The sequence below is a fragment of the Mya arenaria genome, chromosome 13 (genome assembly GCF_026914265.1).
Source record: "Mya arenaria isolate MELC-2E11 chromosome 13, ASM2691426v1".
NCBI lineage: Eukaryota > Metazoa > Mollusca > Bivalvia > Myida > Myidae > Mya > Mya arenaria.
Genome location: NC_069134.1, coordinates 63174647 through 63195143, shown reverse-complemented (window position 1 = coordinate 63195143; position 20497 = coordinate 63174647). Strand labels below are relative to the sequence as shown.

Here is a 20497-nt window from a genome sequence, read left to right as displayed (position 1 = left end):
CATTTGAACCACTATACCATTCGCATCCTGATGGGGGACCCAACCATCAAACTCTCTGGTGAGAGGCAGACACCTATCCCACTAGACCACTCACACCCTGATGGTGATCGAACCCACAACCTTTTGGGAGGAATGTGGCCACCTTAACCAGTAGACCACCGTCAACCTATACTGTTTACATCATTTACTGGGTAACGTGATGTATCCATACTGTAATGGTGCATTTTTTAAAATTATATATGAGGTAGTATACTGCCACCCATCGATTGATTCTACTGAAAACTAAATGAAGTTTCTTCTTCAAATTAAAACTGTGAGATCTACCGGAATGTGTTATGTAGGGAGATGAATGTCTTTCAAAAACTTCATTATTCTAGATACCAGCATTCAATTATCTTATTAAAAACGGAAGTTAACAGATTGAAATGCCAGTGAATAATTTTCTCAATGTGATAATGAGAGATAACAAATTGGCTTTGGATGGCATGAGCTATTAAAAATATCGAATAATTGGAAATAAAATAAGCAAACCTTTTCTAACGTGTTTTCGAAATAAGACGGCAATTAATATTTCAATTCTTCAAATATTCATTGTTTTTTATATCTTATATCATCAAACATCTGTTATAAGGGTTGCAAGTTGGTTCAACTTATGTTACCCCCGTAGGAGCTGATAACTAGGTATTATCTGGATACACTGTAGATTTTATCCTGCAAGTAGCAATCTAGCCGTTTTTAGCTCTACTGGCCAAAGGCCAGAAGAGCTTATGCGATGGTAATGTGTACGTAGTATGTGCATCCGTGCGTCCGTGCGGTCGTGCGTTCGTGCGTCTGTAAACAATTGGTTGTGAACACGATACAGTCTTCAGTTATGGGCCATGAAAGTTTTAAAGAAATGCTTTCTATTTTAGCCAGGTCTGCATGAGCGAATTCCATTTTAGCCAAGTTTACATGTACATGTAAATTCAAGTCTAGACTTAAGGGATACAATTTGCTAGTCTAGGATTTTGAGAGACAATTTGCTTTTTATGCCCCCACAAAGTGGCGGCATATAAGGTTGCCCTTGTCCGTACGTACGTCTGTCCGTACGTACGTACGTCCCGAAGATTGTTTCCGATCTAATTCTTGAAAACCGTTTGTCCAATCCTCACCAAACTTTAAACACATGTTTGTGACCATAATATCTTGATCAAGTTCGATAGTCATGGAAATCGCTTTAGTCATTTAGGAGTTACGGCCCTTTTTTGCCAAAAATACTTCAAAAATATATGTTTCCAATCTAATTCTTGAAAAGTATGTGTCCAATCCTCACCAAACTTTACATACATGATTGTGACCATAATATCTTGATCAAGTTCGATAGCCATGGAAATCGCTTTTGTCATTTAGGAGTTACGGCCCTTTATTTGCAAAAAAAGACTTGAAAAATACGTCCCGAAGATTGTTTCCGATCTAATTCTTGAAAACTGTTTGTCCAATCCTCACCAAACTTTAAACACATGTTTGTGACCATAATATCTTGATCAAGTTCGATAGTCATGGAAATCGCTTTAGTCATTTAGGAGTTACGGCCCTTTTTTGCCAAAAATACTTCAAAAATCATTATGGCTTATTTTCTGTGACAAAAAACCGAAGTGGGGGCATCCGTGTCCTATGGACACATTTCTAGTTGCTTCTGCAATTGATTTTGTGAATTACTCTGCCTTGTTCTTGTTGAAAGCCCAAAGGCCATTTTTTAGCTTTAAGTTCTGTAGTTTGCGCATTCATCTTAACAAAATTGGTTGTGAATGTTTAAGTTATGCACCTGGTGTCATTACTGGCCACACCCAGGGTTCACAGGTTTGGTAAACATAAATCTGGAAAGGTTTGAAAATCTTTTTGTGTGTTCGTGCATCCATCTCAGCACAATTGATTGTGAATGTTTGTTCAAATTGATCAATGTTGTCCTAGGATGCCCTTGACTTTGACCTTTTGACCAACTTTTTTTAACTTTTACTTGGCACATATTAAAATAGTTCATGCAACTAATCTGCTTACAATACTTTCTGGGCTCAGATGTTGAACGTGCTACGTTTTCAGGTAACCCAAACACAAAACATAAACTATATGTCTGTTGCCTTTTACCCATACATACATGATGTAGATTGATATGACCACAAAAGCCATACCAGTAGAGCATAGGCCCTTTTGGGCCTCTTGTTTGAAAGTATTTGTAGACTGTGCAGCTCTTTTTCCGGTAAGGGCTTTTTGAAACTTCAGTTTTAGTTTTTGTCCATGTCCCCGAGTTGTTTGTTAATTTGTTTGGATTTTGTTTCATAATTTATGTTTTCATTTTGTTTCATAAGTACACTTCGATCATATCTCCTCTAAATCCTCTGTATGAAGGCGATGGAAATTTCTAAGATTTTAATAATTCAATGTATGACTTGTTTCTTACATAATGCATCAGTTGGTTGCCCTTTTTTGAACTCTTTCTATAGCTTTAATATCTTTTATGAACCTTTCATATTCTATATGTGGTAGTATAGCTATCTGGTAATGCTAACGAAAGGAGTTTGTAGTAATATGAACAAATGAGCGTCGCACTAGCCCAGTCATCTAGTTGACTTTGTTAATACAGTCATTCATATGGTGATGGAACTAAAGTTCAGTATCAAAAGTAAGTTCAAGATTTCGTTCTTTTTCACTATTCCTGATATCATTATGAATATTATCGCCATTCATGTTACAAGTAGATATGAGCTGGATTATTATGACCATCATGCAAAGCCCAACACTCAATATTAAATTATAGAACCATTTTTCACTCCATAGAGATAAATTGTTCGTGTCAGCTTGTATTTGCCTAATACCTGAGTCGGAGTTGACTGTTCCTGAAAGCTTAGTATCACCAGCGAAGACACCTCTAGTACTCTGTGTAGATTGTTTAATGTCATGTATGTATATTAGAAATAAAGTCGGCCCTAAAACACTGCCTTCAGGAATGCCACTGGATACCCCCGATCAGTCAGACTAACTTGAGTTTACCACTACACATTGTTTACGATCCGTAAAGAAGGCTGTACTCCAAATAAGTAAATGTCCATTTAAACCATTGGATTCATGTTTGACTTGTAGTCTTGGATTTGGTACAGTATCGAAAGGTTTACTAAAGTCGTAATATATATATACAGTCAAAGGATTCCCCCCCCCCAACATCCAGTCTCCGTAACTTCTGAAAGCTTCAGTGCATATGAACGTGATCTGAATCCATATTGAGGGTCAAAAAATAGAATATTGTCGTTCATATATTGAACTACACTATCACGAACAACCTTCTCCATTAGTTTGCAGGGTACACAAGTTAGGCTGGTTGAGCGATGATTTCAAGGACTGTCCTTTGCTCACATGGGGAAAAAATCCCCATTTTCAAGTAAAAACTGACGTTAATTTTAAATATGACGTCGGAAATTAAACCCCCAACTTTCAGATCCAAAGTCTTTTGATGGTGTGATACTAAACTTTACATAGATCGAATACCGCTGAAATAAAATACAAACAAATCTGGTTATTTGGTCGTCTAAAATAACATTCTTTGGTATTTTATAAAACTATATAAGTTAAGAAGTTAATGAGTAAACCTCAATGTTGTAAAATGGTTTAACCATAAAACTACAATGTAAAAAACTAACAGTCATGACAAGTCCATTAGCCAACCATGTTAAGTGATACAACGTTCGAGTCATTTTGTGCGGACTGCCGACCATGGTACCGCCGGTGCTTTGATTAAACGTTTATGCACACGACCATAATTGAACCGAAGCACCGACATATGCATGAGACGCCCGTCCAGTAGCAATGGTAAACTATCATCACTTTGTAACGCATATTGGACATGTTGTCATTGGCCTGTCATCATCATCATCATCATCGTCATCGTCATCATCATCATCATTATCGTCGTCATCGTCGTCGTCATCGTCATCATCATCATCATCATCATCATCGTCGTCGTCATCGTCATCATCATCGTCATCATCATCGTCATCATCATCATCATCATCGTCATCATCATCATCATCATCATCATCATCATCATCATCATCATCATCATCGTCATTGTCGTATTATTTATTAACTTTTGGGATGATAGATAAAGACTACTATGTAGTTTACGATGTTTATTCGACGCTAGCTAACTACAGACTGCTGATAAGCCTGGCCACTCGCAGGTAGTCGATATTATATTACAACAGTCACCATCATCGTCATCATCATCGTCATCATCATCAACGTAATCATCATTGTCATCATCATCATCATCATCATCATCATCATCATCATCATCGTCATCATCAAACCAAAATTAGTTTGATTCTTAATCTAATTGACAATAATACAAAGCTTAATAGCAAAAAAGTACCTGAAATAAGTAAATGACTTCAAATCACAAATGGTTCAAAACACCGACCTTATAATATATTTATGTGAAACGGTATATGCGTGCGTAGCTGTTTCGCATTGGAAACAATTATGAAAGATATGGTATCTCACGAACGAACATGTTTTAATCGTTTAATTCCACAATGAATTGCAGCTTTGATGGCGTTTCTTTTTAAATTGTGTTCGTGACAAAACAAGCAATGATAAAATCTTGACTGATTTTACCATTTTACCATAACACTTCAAAGCGCACCATCAAATGATTGTCTATGTAATATAGTCAGGAATTTTAAGATGTAATCATCATTATTCATAAATACCAGTCTCGGTATGGGGAAGAAAGTTATGGAAAGGCTCAACAAAGTCGACATCTTACATTCGCGTGTCATAGCATCTAGCCATTGGCAAAATGTTAAGTGTGAATGCTTTGTGATACCATTGTAATTTTGGTAACATTTAAAAGGGAATTCCTATACTGTTTACTACTATGTTACGATGTAAAATAAATGACCTAAGATACATTACCGAATGAAATGACCGATAAGCAATATTGCAAGGCCAAAACAGCGTGTTTGTTATGCCTTTATCGGTAAAGATATTTACATTTTCACTCATCACAATAACATTAAACCCTTTCAAATGGTACCAACATAACAAGGGGTCACCGGGCACGACATTGTTATATTGTGGTACGTCATCCTTTCTTAAGATACTAGGCCGCCTTTTAGACCACTTTACAAACACGTTTCTCTTGTTTGTGCAACGAAATTGTCCTTTTTTTAGAAAAAAAATATTTACAAATGAAAAACCTTCACCTTTTTTAGTAAAAGTTTCAATTTTTTAGTGTAAAACGAAATTATCATCAAATTCAAGTTATTTTAATTATTGTTAATTGTAAGTACATTCAACAACGATACAACGATTTTTTATTCATATGTAATATTACATTAATTTTAGGAATTATTAAATATTTTTCCTATTTTGACTAACACCCATTTAAGAGGTTCAATGTTTAACTACGTACTTTATGAGTATCATTGTCACATTTTACAGGGACTTTATCAAAGCAGAAATAACAGCGGTGGCGTGTTATAATGTTCCCCATCAAATGTCATAACATGACTATCGTTCTATAACCGTTATATTGGATTAACCATAGTAACATACATTGATTAATGTCACGCCCGTTTAATGCCTATCTCTCACTGCCATATCAACTGACATATCGAGGGTATTTTCCCCAGACTAGTAAAACTCGTTGTATGCAGACTGCTTTCATATAGAGAGGACATGGATACCATACCGGAATACCGTCATGCCTTGAACATTTTGAAGACCATTCCTCCGATATTGTTGACGTTCGGGACCATTGGAAACCTTTTGACAATTCTTGTACTTAGCCGGAAACGTAGTCGTTTCTCATCAACGGCAACATATCTGGCTGCCCTAGCCGTGTCGGATCTGCTGGTGTTGTATTCTGGGCTACTGCGTCAATGGATGAAATACATGTACGATGTTGACATCAGGCAGTTGACAGTTGCTGGTTGTAAGGTTAACATTTTCCTCGTTTACTTTAGCACCCAATGTTCGTCTTGGCTTTTAGTTGCCGTCACCTGTGAGAGGTTTATAGGCGTCTGGTTGCCACATCGCGTCAAGCAAGGATGTACTCAAAGAACAGCTCTGTTGGTAATTGGCGTAATAGTTGTGTGTATAACACTACTTAACGCCCATTTCTTTTACGGATTTGGGAATATATCATATGTGGTAAATGGTACAGCGCGTGAAGTGATGTGCAGTACAAAATATACCCATTATTACAACTTTGTGACCCTAACATGGCCTTGGATAGACCTCTGCTTCTTTTTCCTGGTACCATTTACAGTGCTTGTAATGGGAAATATCTCAATAATTGCAAGGGTGTGCATGAGTAAATACAAAATAAGGAATCAAATCGTACCTAGTGGATTAACAACAAGGCAGACACAGAAGGATAAAACATCACATTTGACCGCCATGTTGATGACACTAAATGTCGTTTTCTTTATTTGTGTATCACCTATTTGTATTTTCTTCATTTCTCGACCATATTGGCTTAAATATATAAAGACGCCCTACGATACCGCAATTGTTATGCTTTGGTGGGCTGTTATAAACTGTTTTATGTATCTCAACAATACTCTCAACTTTGTACTTTATTTCCTAAGCGGGTCACGTTTTCGTGAGGAAACTAAGATGTTGTTTTGTGGTGAACGTAAAGTCGCGTCCTCTCAAGACGAAACGCCAGTGGTAGCAAATCCCGCTACTAGGCAAGGGTCTGGAACTGGTAATGGGACACCGAGAACAGTGCATCAAAACGTGGTAACGTTTCGTGTTGAAGCCATGGAGGAAGATAGAAGTCCTGGGTGTTCAACAAATGCTTGATTTATTTCTTTCATTTTTTCAAACTAAACATTATTATTAATGACGATATTTCAATGTTTATGAAATTTGTGTTTGTTGTTTTGTGTTCTTGTTTAGTGTTTGTTAGGCGTATGTTATTGTGCATTTAAAGAGGACCATGGTTTTATTGTAGACCGCTGGGCTTGCAGTAGTTGTCATTGTAATTTATGAACATTCTTTTGAGAAATTCGACTTAATGCACCCCTATTATGTCGCGGGGTGGGGGGCTATGTAGGGGTTGCGTATGTCCTGTCGCGTTTCGTCACATACCGTGAACTTACACACATGGAACTTCACAGAAATGCTGGTCAGCATAGAAAATTGTGTAGCTGCAATTTCTGTGACATTTCATTTGCTCTTATAAAAGGTTATGGCTTCTTATGTCGAAAATAGATCCAACATAATTTAAAATAAACTCAGCATGGGAAAATTTGCATCTGGGAATTTTTCGACATTCCAATTTGAAAGTTTCTGCTTTGTTTACTCAAAATGACAATTCCAAATGTACAATGACGATATGGTGGCTGTGAATGAATTGAAACCAACAACATGTATTTTGTTGTTAAAGTATGCGTCAGTTTTATCTCATTATCTTCGAAAAAGAGCTAGGGTCTCGCACCCGGACTTCCTTGTATCCCACCACTGTCTCTTCAGCATGCTGTCCTTTCAGCAAAAACAAAGGACCCCGTTCGTAAATCCTGCCTTTTCATGTACAAGTATCGCTACTTAAACGGGGCTACATATTTGACATGGCACTTATTTCTACTTTTATTTTGAATTTTTGAATAATGGCAAAACCATGCAATTCAGGAAACATAATACCGAACAAATATTGTTTACCTGCTACTTCTGTGAAAAGCTTAACGCCTTTTTACAAGAAGTTTTAACTTTATTAGAATCAGCTACGATTTCCTGATTTCATTTTCTTACAACATTCCAATAAAACGGGTTTAAAAACCTTTTTAAATATCTTTAAAATCTTAATGTACATACCTTTTAAATGTATTGAATCAAAATCTGAAAACATGTCGTCAATATGATGCAGCAGTGAATTGAATCCACGACCCCACGACTCTCGGGTTGTTAAACTCCAAACATTACACGATAGTTATATGGCAGGAATGATAGGAGAAATTGGCCGCATTTTTTTAAAATTTACTTCTTTTCGACGCGACGAACCAAATAGGACATGGTAGTGTTGATAAAAAAGTTGGGATATAAAAACAACTGTTTGCTCACACGCTCCTTTATTGCCTTTCTACGCTCAAAATATGCTTTACTTGGCCCAATTTTGAACAGTTAAGTAAAATTGTTGGCGATAATGAGAGAGTGGGCCCGTTAGGGAAACTATGCGATAGTTGAAAGTACGTCAACTTTGCATTTACTGTCAAAGCGGAAAATATGATAATACATGATAGAAACAAAAACAAAATTAAGCAGTATGGAGAGAAATAGTTATAATTATCATAACGAAAATAATAATATTACTTGGTAATAATTAAAAAAACACATCGCCTTTAATTATCCTTAATTATCATGATTACAATCACTAATGCCATCGCCACAATCATCATCAGTATCATAAACTTCCATGACCTGATTTGGTTTGGAAAACAAGTCGACGGCTTTTTGTAATTAGTCCACATTCAGTAGAGAAGTAGGACCAATATTTTTTTGAAGAACAGCACGCGCATTTAGAACTACCTTTGTCTCTAATGGTTAACTCCTATAGCCCCGTTTGCCTTTACACGCAAACAAACAAGCTAAACCTCATCCATGTAAATCGAGGTCAAATTCCATTAAATAAAAATTCAGCGAAACGCTTTTTAAAGTACCATATTGTATGTACCCGACTTACTTGAGTTAACTCATTTTTACAAAACAAAATACGATTTAACGTGGGCATCCTTAAAATGTATCCATCTATTCATCAAAGCTCTCCAAAAGGAGAACATGACAATATGTATACCTGGACATTAATAATCTGCTTAGCTTAATCATTTTATTCGTTTGAAACTCATGTTAATCCTTCATCAGATTATAAACTCCTTACAATTTTGTTCTGATTAAAACAACTTGTCCTTGGTATTGTAAAAAATAATACCCGGAATCTGCTGGCTCAGATGTCTCTCTTAGTTTGTGGAGAAAAGAGGTAATGAGTACGATAAAACAAACTGTGATTCTTGATGCATGAGATCAAATTCAAATACTAGTACCCTCAAATTTACTAAATTTTGTACATTCCTTCTCCAATTAGACACCATTATTATCAACCAAATAACAGAGTACTTCTTGGTAATCACAAATATTCCATATTTTAACAATCCTATAGTGCTTAATGTGCTATAATTATTCTGTGTCATTTAAAAAAATATTCTCATTAATATATCAGGTACAACTACCTAATTCCACTTCACTTAAAACCCCATTCAGCTTTTGTTATATCAAAGTGCAACAGGACGCAATGCTACTAATTGGTTGATAATCCTTTCGCATAAAGTACTAAAATATTGCAAGGGAAAGCCGTTGACATCCTCACGTTGCTTGTTACGCTTTTATAATACCAAAGTCTAATGAAGACCATAGCCGACATGTGGAAATTCTCGATTGATTCTTGATTTGATTGAAACCATTCACTGACAAACATTCGTTCGGCTTTAGCGATTTTCCATTTTGAATATTTATTCTTACATACTCAATTATCCCAAAGAATTTCATTTGAAAAAAGGCAATGTGGACGAAGTAAGGGGTCGAATTGAAGAGCCACCTTAAAAATTGTTCTGGAATAATAAGACCCTAAAATAATCAATAAATACCATGCAAACTATAGTCACATAAACTTAGTTTAGATGCACAAGGCATAGAGCAAACAACATTAAAAAGGAGAGACAAACGTACAACCACCACAAACAGATCACTGTCAATTCAATAATTTATCTTTGGTGTTCCTTTGCACACACGTGTCCGATACTCAAGGAAATCCACAGACAGAATATAAGCAACACTTCTGATTTCATTTTTGAAACGTCCAAGATGTCTGAATTTTAGCCATAGTTCAGTTTGGAACCACTAGCAAATGAAAACACGTTGAGTTTCTTATTGCACAAAATGAAGAATAAAGTGTCCTGGTGCAAGTCGAGGAGTGGATGCGAAAGTGTTTTAGGTGCCTTTATACTTAATAGCGCATACTTATCTCCCGCTTTCACATCTCAGGTCCCCTATGAAACACTTATGATAAGATTATTTAAAGTGGTAAGACGATGATTGCCAGAATCTTTCAGTATGTATTGAGCATTTTTTTTTATCAGACTACGACATGTTTGTAATTGCTAGTATAATGTTTGTGGTTTTTTTGCTGGTATCAATTTCTTTGTTACCATTTAACGATTAATTGTATCGAGTTGTTCTTCGAAACGCAGAAAATCAATGATCAACAATGTTATTACCATGGATAAAAAATGTATTGATTAACGTGATTGCACACAATACATTTGCAAATATAGTTGTAAATCGAGTATTTGCAAATAAATGGGACATGGATAACATCGTGGGGTACCGTCATGCGGTTAATATTGGGAACATAATTTCACCTGCTTTGCTCGCGTTCGGGACCTTTCCGACCATCTTCGTTCTCAGTCAGAATACATTCTACTACGGCAATCTACCTTCCCCCCCCCCCTTGCTGTTTCTGATTTGCTTGTACTTTATTTTGGCCTTCTAAGAATGTGGCTAAGGAGCTCCTTTGGTGAAGACGTAAGTCAGTTGCCAATCGCTGGTTGCAAGGTTAATTTTTTCCTCGTCTACTTAAGCACCCAAACTTCGATTGGTTGTTGATAGCCGTCACATGTGAGAAGCTTAAAGGCGTCTGGATGCAACATCGCGTCAAGCAAGGATGTATCCGAAAAACAGGGGTGTTAGTGAGTTGCGTGACCATAGTGTGGTTAAGTCTTGTTGAATTTTCATTTCTTTGACGGAATAGAGAATAGAGTCCCGGTACAACGTATTTGACATGCAATGCGACGTTTGTTTCCTACTTCATCTCTACAAGACTATCATGGCCATGGTTATACTTGTGTGGCGTATTTTTAGCTCCATTCTCAATTCTTATAGTTGGAAATGTTTTCATAATTATGAAGCTGTTCATAAAAAAATAAAAAAACAGAACTCAAATCGCCCCAGCCAGCTTAGAAACGAGAAAATATTCAAAGGATAAAACACCACGGTTAACCGTTACGTTAGTGATATTCAACGTCGTTTTCTTCATAAGCGTCTCACCAGTTTATATTTTCTTTTCGAAACTATACTAGCAAAATAATGTTAAAACTTCTCACGATCAAGCAATGAAGATGTTTGGTGGACGTTTACCAATTGGTTTTGTACCTCAACACCAATCCGAACTTTGTTCTTTAATTTTTGAACGGAACTCGTTTTCGTGGGGAAACTAATCGGTATCTATGTGGTAACGGATACTATTTCGTAATAAAACGCGATCATACAATTATCGCTGTCAATTAAATGGCAAAGTTCGCGTTATTCTCTTTGAATAGAATCTCACTAGGTTCACGCGTACTCAGTTTCACACTTTTACTAAAAATACCAATAATAACACAATTTCAATAATGACATTTTTCAAATATGATATCAAATACAATGGAAATGACTCGTACTACGTGTTTTTATATCCTTATGTCCCTCCACATGCTGCATCGAGGGTTTTGATCTCGTCTGCCAGATTTTGACGAGCTTTTGTCTCGAGCTTACTTCGAAAATGTTCTGTGTTGAAGATATTTGTTCTCTCAAGGAATGTCTTCAATACCTAAAACGGACACAAAATAATTATATTGTATGCTTATGTTTTCATGTACCGTGTAATTGGAATTTTGAAGACCAATAAACACTTTTACTGAAAAACATATTGACTGCTCAATACGTATCCTTTAACTTCTATTAACCACTCTAATCACTCAAATATTCCAACTAACCGGTATATAATCGGTTATATACATTAAGCTGCAAAAATAATTACAAAGCGTGGTATATACATACGACATTGTTGTGCTCACAGTATTAATTGATTCAATGATATTTTGAAAGCTGTTTAATGGCCGGGCCAAAATTTCTCGAAACTTCTTAAGCTTAACAGGCTCAAGTCGCTTATTTCAATCAGCCAAAATACATACTGAAAATGGATTTTGATAAATGAACAAGAGCTGTCACAGTATGTGACGAATGCCCCCGAATGTGACATTGACCTACGAACAAGGTCAGTACATGAAAAGTTGATCTTGCCTTTACGTGTCAAATACATATGGCAAGTTATTTTAAATTGCCTCTGAACATAAAAAATACCACCCATACTTGACAACCTACATTGTTATGTCAGAATTCCCTTGTGAATGAACACTTAGTGTATCTATCACCTTAGAGGTAGGGACATGGGTCTTGCACACGACACGTCGTCTTCGTATGTGGAATACATGTGGCAAGTTATTTTAAAATCTGTCCATACAAGGGAAAGTTACAGCCCGGACACGACAACCTATACTCTATGTCCTTATATGCAGCACTACATTGTAAATAAACACTAAGTGTGACCTTGACCTTTGAGGTAGGGACACGGGTTTTGCACGCGACACGTCGTCTTGGTATGTGGAACACATGTGGCAAGTTATTTTAAAATCTGTCCATACAAGGGAAAGTTACAGCCCGGACACGACAACCTATACTCTATGTCCTTATATGCAGCACTACATTGTAAATAAACACTAAGTGTGACCTTGACCTTTGAGGTAGGGACACGGGTTTTGCACGCGACACGTCGTCTTGGTATGTGGAACACATGTGGCAAGTTATTTTAAAATCTGTCCATACAAGAGAAAATTACAGCCCGGACACGACAACCTATACTCTATGTCCTTATATGCAGCACTCCATTGTGAATAAACACATAGTGTGACCTTGACCTTTGAGGTAGGGACATGGGTCTTGCACGCGACACGTCGTCTTGGTATGTGGAACACATGTGGCAAGTTATTTTAAAATCTGTCCATACAAGGCAAAGTTACAGCCCGGACACGACAACCTATACTCTATGTCCTTATATGCAGCACTCCATTGTGAATAAACACTAAGTGTGACCTTGACCTTTGAGGTAGGGACATGGGTCTTGCACGCGACATGTCGTCTTGGTATGTGAAACACATGTGGCAAGTTATTTTAAAATCTGTCCATACAAGGGAAAGTTACAGCCCGGACACGACAACCTATACTCTATGTCCTTATATGCAGCACTCCATTGTGAATAAACACTAAGTGTGACCTTGACCTTTGAGGTAGGGACACGGGTCTTGCACGCGACACGTCGTCTTAGTATGTGGTACACATGTGGCAAGTTATTTTAAAATCTGTCCATACAAGAGAAAGTTACAGCCCGGACACGACAACCTATACTCTATGTCCTTATATGCAGCACTCCATTGTGAATAAACACTAAGTGTGACCTTGACCTTTGAGGTAGGGACACGAGTCTTGCACGCCACACATCGTCTTGGTTTGTGGAACACATGTGGCAAGTTATTTTAAAATCTGTCCATATAAGGGAAAGATACAGAGCCGGACGGACGGACGGACGGGACGGGACGGACGGACGGACGGACGGACGGACGGTGCGATTTTATATGCCCACCTTCGGGGGCATAAAATGGTTTATTCTGATAATCATACAGAATATTCCTACATAATTTCTAAAAAATCTTGAAGAAGTAAATATAACACTTCATAGAACAACAAAAATAGTGAGATTAGCTTAATCCTGTTATAAGGGACTTAAGAAGTTTCGAGAAATTGGGGCCTGGTTCGAAGACACTTAATATACACACAGATGTACCTAATAAAGTAGATCAAATGTTTTACATTAGAATATAGCCTTTTAGTACTTGCAATTTTATCACAGAAACCTACCGCAACATACTAAATATAAAATTACAGGCAGAATATTTAAATAATTCAAATAATACAAATTATTCATTGCATTTAACAACTTAGATTACAACCTACATTTTCAGCCAATGGGATTGCAGATAGTTGTAGACTTAATCATTAAGAATTTCAACTTTCGCGCGTGTTTAAAGGTCCGCCTACTGCCAATTATCCGATACATACTCCCTGCGTCAGACTTTGCGTCGACAATGTATCAGCCAATGAGGTTGTATTCTAAATTTCTAAATCAGTTAGATAACGTTAAGTAAATTCTTAATGATTAAGAAGGACTCGTTTGCTACGCTAACTCCGCCCATTCTTAATCATTAAGAATTCACTTCATGTCATCGAACTATTACTTAGAAATTATTAACTCGGATGAAGTGTAGAGTGTAATAAAAGAATTGGCACGTGAAAACCCTGGCCATATATATATAACAGATAATTTCTACAAGTGTCCCATAGGTTATCATGTTGTAAAAATAGATCTACTATTACAATTGTTATTGTGTTGTGGTTGCAAGCTTATGAAAATAACCCATTTGGAAATACAAACCTTTGAGCGTCTAATTGAAAATTCCTGCTCAGAAAAATGACAATATTCCTTCCTAATTTCCTCCGCGTAACCATTATATCCTGAAAAACAACAACATTTCAATGAGAAAGTTGATACGAATTCATTTTGGCTCCATTGTAAAGACAGTTGAAATATAATATTAATCACTCTCAAGACTGTTTCGTGAGCAGAAACCGGTATTGTGTCCTCTTTATGAAGACATGAGAAAGGACCGCTGGTTGGGCTTTAACCCACAACCTTTCGGATGAGAGGCGGATACCTGTACCACTAAACCACTCTCAGCCCTTAAATATATATAACAGGCTCCATGTACTTAACAGTTATCATTTGCACATTGATAAATGGTAAATAATTATGTATTGTCGTTTTTTCATTTTCATAACATTCGAAAATATATACTTGTGTTTGTTTAGTAATTTAATGATTTGGTTTATTATGATATACTTCCGTTACATTCAGGTTAATTACTTGCGTTGACTTACTGGACGGAGAAGTAGCGAGAATAGCGAGATCCATGTCAAGTAAGTAGTGCTCATCTAAGCAGCCATACTGCCCGGTAACCATGGTAACATCTGTCACGTGTCCTTTGGTCTTTAATATCCAGTCACACACGCGATCTTTATCAGTGTTCTCTTTCATGATCTACTTACGTACAAAAACAAACTTTAAAATGTCACGAAATATTAGCTTACCCAAAATATTTTTTTTTGCGTGTTAAAGATAAATAAATTCTTTAAGAACGGCAACCATGTCTTTTCAATAATAAAATGGTCATACAAAGGCAGGGAGCTGCTTTACTTCTAAAATACATTGCGAAAAAGGGGTCGAAACTTCAAAGCTCAAACTATGTATGAAAGAATCAGCCTCGGTTAAATTGAGACAAATGTATAAAATGGCGCAATACCAGTTAAGCTCGCCATGGGCAATCGGTGGATAAATAATTCAATGGAAACTACAGGGACTAGCCAAGTAGACATTTTAAGTATAAACATTGTTAAGAATCACACACCTAGGGCTTCTGAACTAAACCTTCACATATCAGAAACTACACACATGCATGAGAACATCTTAATGAACATCTGATGGGATTACCGCCTAGGAACGGTCATGGAAACACGAGTTCACTAGAACCAAATTCACTGGAGGCTCAAACTAGTTTGCCACAGTATTCAAGCCGCAATGCAGGCATTGGACTTTTATATACAGTAAAACAAATAATGTACCTCGGAGCAGAACTCTGCAAACAGTTTAGCACTCAGTTCCTCATTGTCTGGTCTGGTAGGCTCGTAAACCACACTGTAACAGAAACGATTTACTAGATATGTCATATACACCACAATCCCCAGTCTTACAAACATTGCAATGTTTTGTCCTATTAAAGCAGCGACTCCGTTTGTTTGATTTCGAAACGCAAAACATATTTACGCAAATGTCTTAAGATTTATTTATTTTAAATCGCTGGTAAACTTGCTCCTGCAGGTCGGCAAATTTATTGAAATCAATGTACACTTACTTTACACAACATTATACCGTTAAGGGTAGGCTAGTAGATTAAACAAACTAAACATGACAAATTACTTGTTAATACACAAAAACTTACTCGTGAAAAAAAATTGCCATTACCACCAACTCGGGACGCTGAAGTATTTCTTTGACCTCATCAAAATATTGCAACATTTCCTCTATGTGGTTTAGCGTGTGATAGAATCTGAACGAACAAAATAACTGCACATAAATAATTTCATAAGCCTTTATCAATGACAAAATTTTGGCCAGAAGAAACAAGAGCTGTCACAGAGACAACGCGCTCGACTATTCCGCCGCTTTTCAATGTAAGGATTGAAAAGTTTTGGCGAAACATGCATGGATCACAGTTAGGTTAGATTTCAATGCAATATATTGTGTGCTGAGATAGTAACATAAATGTTGTTCCATGCAAAATTTTAACGAGAATTTCTAAGTCTAATAATAAAGGGCCATTATTTGCAAAATACAGTTATCTTACTTGGTTATTCAATTAAGTTGGGTGGTTGAATACTATTGTATAAAGTCTCAACGCAATACATCAAATAGTTGCTGAGATATTATCCATGTGCGCTAACATGCAAGACCTTTGCCAGAATTTCTTAGTCGCATAATAAACGGGTAAAAATTATATATTTTAAAAGATAGAGTTATCTTACTTGATTAAATAAGAAGGTTAAATAGAAGGGAGCCTGTGTGTAAAGTTTCAAAGCAATACATGATGTATTTGCTGAGGTATTGACTTAAAAGTGGTTACATGCAAAACCTTAACCAGAATTTCTATGTCAAATAAAAAAGGGGCCATTATTTTAATTTAATGCAAACTGGAGTTATCTTACTTGGTTATTAAAGTAGATTGGATGGTTGAGTACCATTGTATCAAGTCTCAATGGAATCCATCCAGTAATTGCTGAGATATTAACCTATGTGTGCTTACATGCAAAACCTTAACCAGAATTTCTAAGTCAAATAATAAAGGCACATAATTTGCATTTTATTAAAAAAATATTATCTGGGAATACATATCTAATGTTTCAATGCAATACATTATATATTTGCTGAGATATTGACTTAAATGTGGTTACATGCAAAACCTTAACCAGAATTTCTAAGTCTAATAATAAAGGGCAATTATTTTGCATTAAATGCAAACTAGAGTTATCTAACTTGGTTAATTAAGTAGGTTGGATGGTTGACTACCATTGTATAAAGTCTCAATGCAATACTTTTCTAGTTAACCAGTTAATATGTTAATCATTAAGTGGAATTCGCAAACAATAACTAGTAAACCTGTTAGTGTTGAATAGCTATAAAGGGTAAAAGGTAGCAGTTTTGGGTACGTTCAAGCCTGATTTTAGTCTTATATTTATCTTGCTAAAAAGGTTTCGCGAATATTTACTAGATAGCTAGATAATTATCTTAAAAATTAAGTGGTTAACATGAAACAATTCGGGAACGTTATCAGGTTATCTTACGGCATTAATATGCCACCATATGACGCCCTTTTATCATTTTTTATATATACTTCCAAATGTGGGCGGTATAATGGAGGGGTTACAATTTCGAAAATAAATAGAGTACTTATAACAAACAAACCGTTGATGTTCACCATATCTTGATTGTATGATGTCCCAGTACTTTGAAAGAACCTCTTCCGACGCTCCAATGTTTCTGCCGTATTCGTTCCAGCATTCTTGTACTTGTGACATCTTCAAGTATAGTGTATATAATGGAATTAACGTCCAATGATCTACCAGCTTGTCATATCCTGAAAAAGACATAAGAAAAAGAAATTAATCTGATGAATTTGTGCCGAAAAGAAGTACAGTACTGTATCCGAAGGAATATATTAAAGACTTCGTTTGAAACTATTAACTCGTAACAGAAGTTTTACATTTCTTTTAAATATGTAAGATACAATGTCATCCAACCAAGAGTACACAATAAACTAGTAGTTTTTATCTTCTCATACAATATGATACACTCAAATAGTATTTTAACATCGAAATATAAACATAATGATTAAAACTTTATAAATAACAAATTGTGACACTTGTATACGAGTTTAATATACCATAAAGCCGATTTAAGCATCAACATACTATATAAAGTTTGTTGAAATAGATGGTTAAATACTGACGAATATCTGATTGTTAATTTGATTGTTAAAATAGATAAAGCACATGAGCATGTCAAGGTGTATTTCTATAAACACGCATGAAAGTGAAAGTATGTCGCGAAAATACATGTCCCTGTCATATAAAGGTTAATTAATTGAAATTAAAACCATAACTAGTAACTGAACAACATAATTAATTTATAAAATGAATCAATTATAGATAAAAACTTACCTTCGAACGTGTTAATCCGTAGTTCAATATTATTAAACGTTTAGAAGTGAATCGTACCTAGTACAATAAATAAAACAGAAGGATGATCAACTAGGTCGGCTAAAAATAGAATTGATATCATTTACATAAATATTGACAATCGCGCTGAATTTGAAATAACCACTTAACCTTCTTTTTATCTTTTTTTCATGAAAAAATTAATAACAAAATATCACAACTCACGTGTCAATCTATCAGACATATTCGTTGATTTAATAACTTGAATTGTAATATTTTCTCTGCATTTTTTGCCGTTTACATACATATATACATACATACATTTATTCAAGCTTCGTTCAGTCTATAGACATCGTATTGGGCATGAGCTGAATTTTAAAATTGTTTTTGCATATTCACAAGCCTCTAAATCTTCTACGAGATCTCTCTTACACGCAAAATAGATTTCTGCCACCATGACCGAGTGTAGCTGGAGTTTGCAAGCCATCACTGACCCGGAGAAAAACATCCCCCGAGACGTATTTAAGGGAATGCATGTACGCGATTTCTTGCTTCTAGTTTCCTTGTAAATTATTTAATTTAGCGATAATAATAGACGCATTTTTTTTCTATCAGAAATTAATTGGCATGTTCTTTGCGTAAATATCTAAAGATCATTATACAACAAACAAGCTTAGAAGGCATACATTTCATGATGTGCCTGTTTGGTCAAGGCCTAACCGGCACTCAACGAGATGCACGCTACCTTACAAAAAACAAGGACATATAACATAAGTACTCTTAAAACATCTTTATTAATACGTGTTGTGTCGGTTAAACGTTAGAAACGCTTGGCGTATGAATGAGGGGGTCACTTTGGGTTAAAAATGGATTGTGAGTATACCGACTCACACGTGTCTAAAATATTTTCTGGATATGAGCAAATTCGTTTAAATAAAAAGGTCCTCCATTGAAGAGATGAAAAAGTTAGCATGTGTACAATGGTTTATAATATCTGTTACTTTTAAAAAAAGATGAATTCTTAAAGATGCACTCTAACTCCCAAATAAGATTTACCAAAATTAATACAATTGTTTGAATATACCAAAAAGCATGAATTAATTTCAAAAACAATGATTATTATTATTAAAGATTCCGAGTTTAATTTGAAAAAAAGTGCATAAAACACGGTATTTCTACCTTATAGGACAAAAGTAATCACATTAAATCGTTAAGCACTCACTAATCATAAAATATTTTTGCGTTTTCAGCTATTAAACACACGATTGCAATCTTGTTATCAGAAAATAATACTTTCCATAAATGCATTATTTAGTAAGTAGTGAAAGGTTTATCACTCAAAATCTATGTTTGTTTTACATGTGTATGTATTGATTTTGAATAAGAGTGTCACTTTAAATTTTCTATTTACTTTTCACCTTCTAACGATTTGAATTAATATTCTTTGGAAAAAAATCAAAATAAGAGCACATGTTCGTATATTACTAACCATTCTTATAGTTATGCGGGATTTCAAGTACAACCACTTCATTTACAATATTTATTTGAGATATAAACTCGTTGTAATGATCACCTTGATAACAATTTAAAAACTAATATAACAGGAATGGCGGAGAAAGCAATGGTGTTGATTTCAGTTGTCAGGGTAACTGAAGCCATTCTCAAGGAAATATCGTGTGAAATTTAACTTGTATTTAATTTGCAGATGTTATAAATGGAAATAGTTCACCTAGTTGTCTTTGTCAATACACACATGGTTGCACATGGACTCAATTCAGACAAAACTTCCAACGATTCTTTTAGTACAATGATAGCGAATATAGCTTAACTATATGTTGTCCGGTTACTGCAGTGGTTAGTGCACTCCCTTCTCAGCGAGGCGACCCGGGTTCGATACGCATGTGAGTTTGGTTTGTGGTCACCTTGCCGGTTTTCAAGTTGGTTTTCTCCGGGTAGTCCGGTTTCCCCCACACCACAAGACCACACTCTCGCGCAACACCGTGCCAACGAGAGTGATTAATATAAGTTGAAATAAGTTGTTTCACAATCGTTGTAGAAATAAATAAGTTTAAACTAATATAGCTTGCGGCCTTCCGGGATTTCATGCTACTAAATACGCTTCCGTCATCGATCCGACTCTTTGGGTTGACTTAAGCCCAACAGCAGTAATACATAACTTGCCATTTATTTATTTCGTTGCTTGTTTTCC

At 35.8% G+C, this 20497-nt stretch overlaps 1 protein-coding gene across 2 annotated transcripts; it reads right to left on the bottom strand.

The window, feature by feature from the left end:
* Positions 1–11472: 11472 nt before the first annotated feature.
* Positions 11473–18382, bottom strand: LOC128214712 (uncharacterized). Of its 2 annotated transcripts, XM_052921333.1 has the most exons (7): positions 18292–18382; positions 17537–17708; positions 16017–16124; positions 15640–15712; positions 14899–15058; positions 14396–14475; positions 11473–11677 (listed from the first exon to the last, which is right to left on the bottom strand). In XM_052921333.1, the coding sequence occupies exons 2-7, from the start codon at positions 17647–17649 to the stop codon at positions 11546–11548; spliced, it is 666 nt and encodes a 221-aa protein (XP_052777293.1). In that variant the 5' UTR covers positions 17650–17708; positions 18292–18382; the 3' UTR covers positions 11473–11545. The 2 variants fall into 2 exon arrangements, with proteins under 2 accessions (XP_052777293.1, XP_052777294.1); XM_052921334.1 differs by lacking the exon at positions 16017–16124.
* Between the last annotated feature and the right edge of the window lie 2115 nt (positions 18383–20497).

What these genes read in the sequence shown, in the direction of transcription:
- LOC128214712 (XM_052921333.1), bottom strand. Translation starts at nt 17,649, where the DNA reads ATGTCACAAGTACAAGAATGCTGGAACGAATACGGCAGAAACATTGGA. An exon ending in ATGGCAATTTTTTTTCACGA is followed by an intron (nt 15,713 to 16,016) that starts GTAAGTTTTTGT and finishes TTTCTGTTACAG; the next exon opens with TGTGGTTTACGAGCCTACCA. An exon ending in TTGCAGAGTTCTGCTCCGAG is followed by an intron (nt 15,059 to 15,639) that starts GTACATTATTTG and finishes GTACGTAAGTAG; the next exon opens with ATCATGAAAGAGAACACTGA.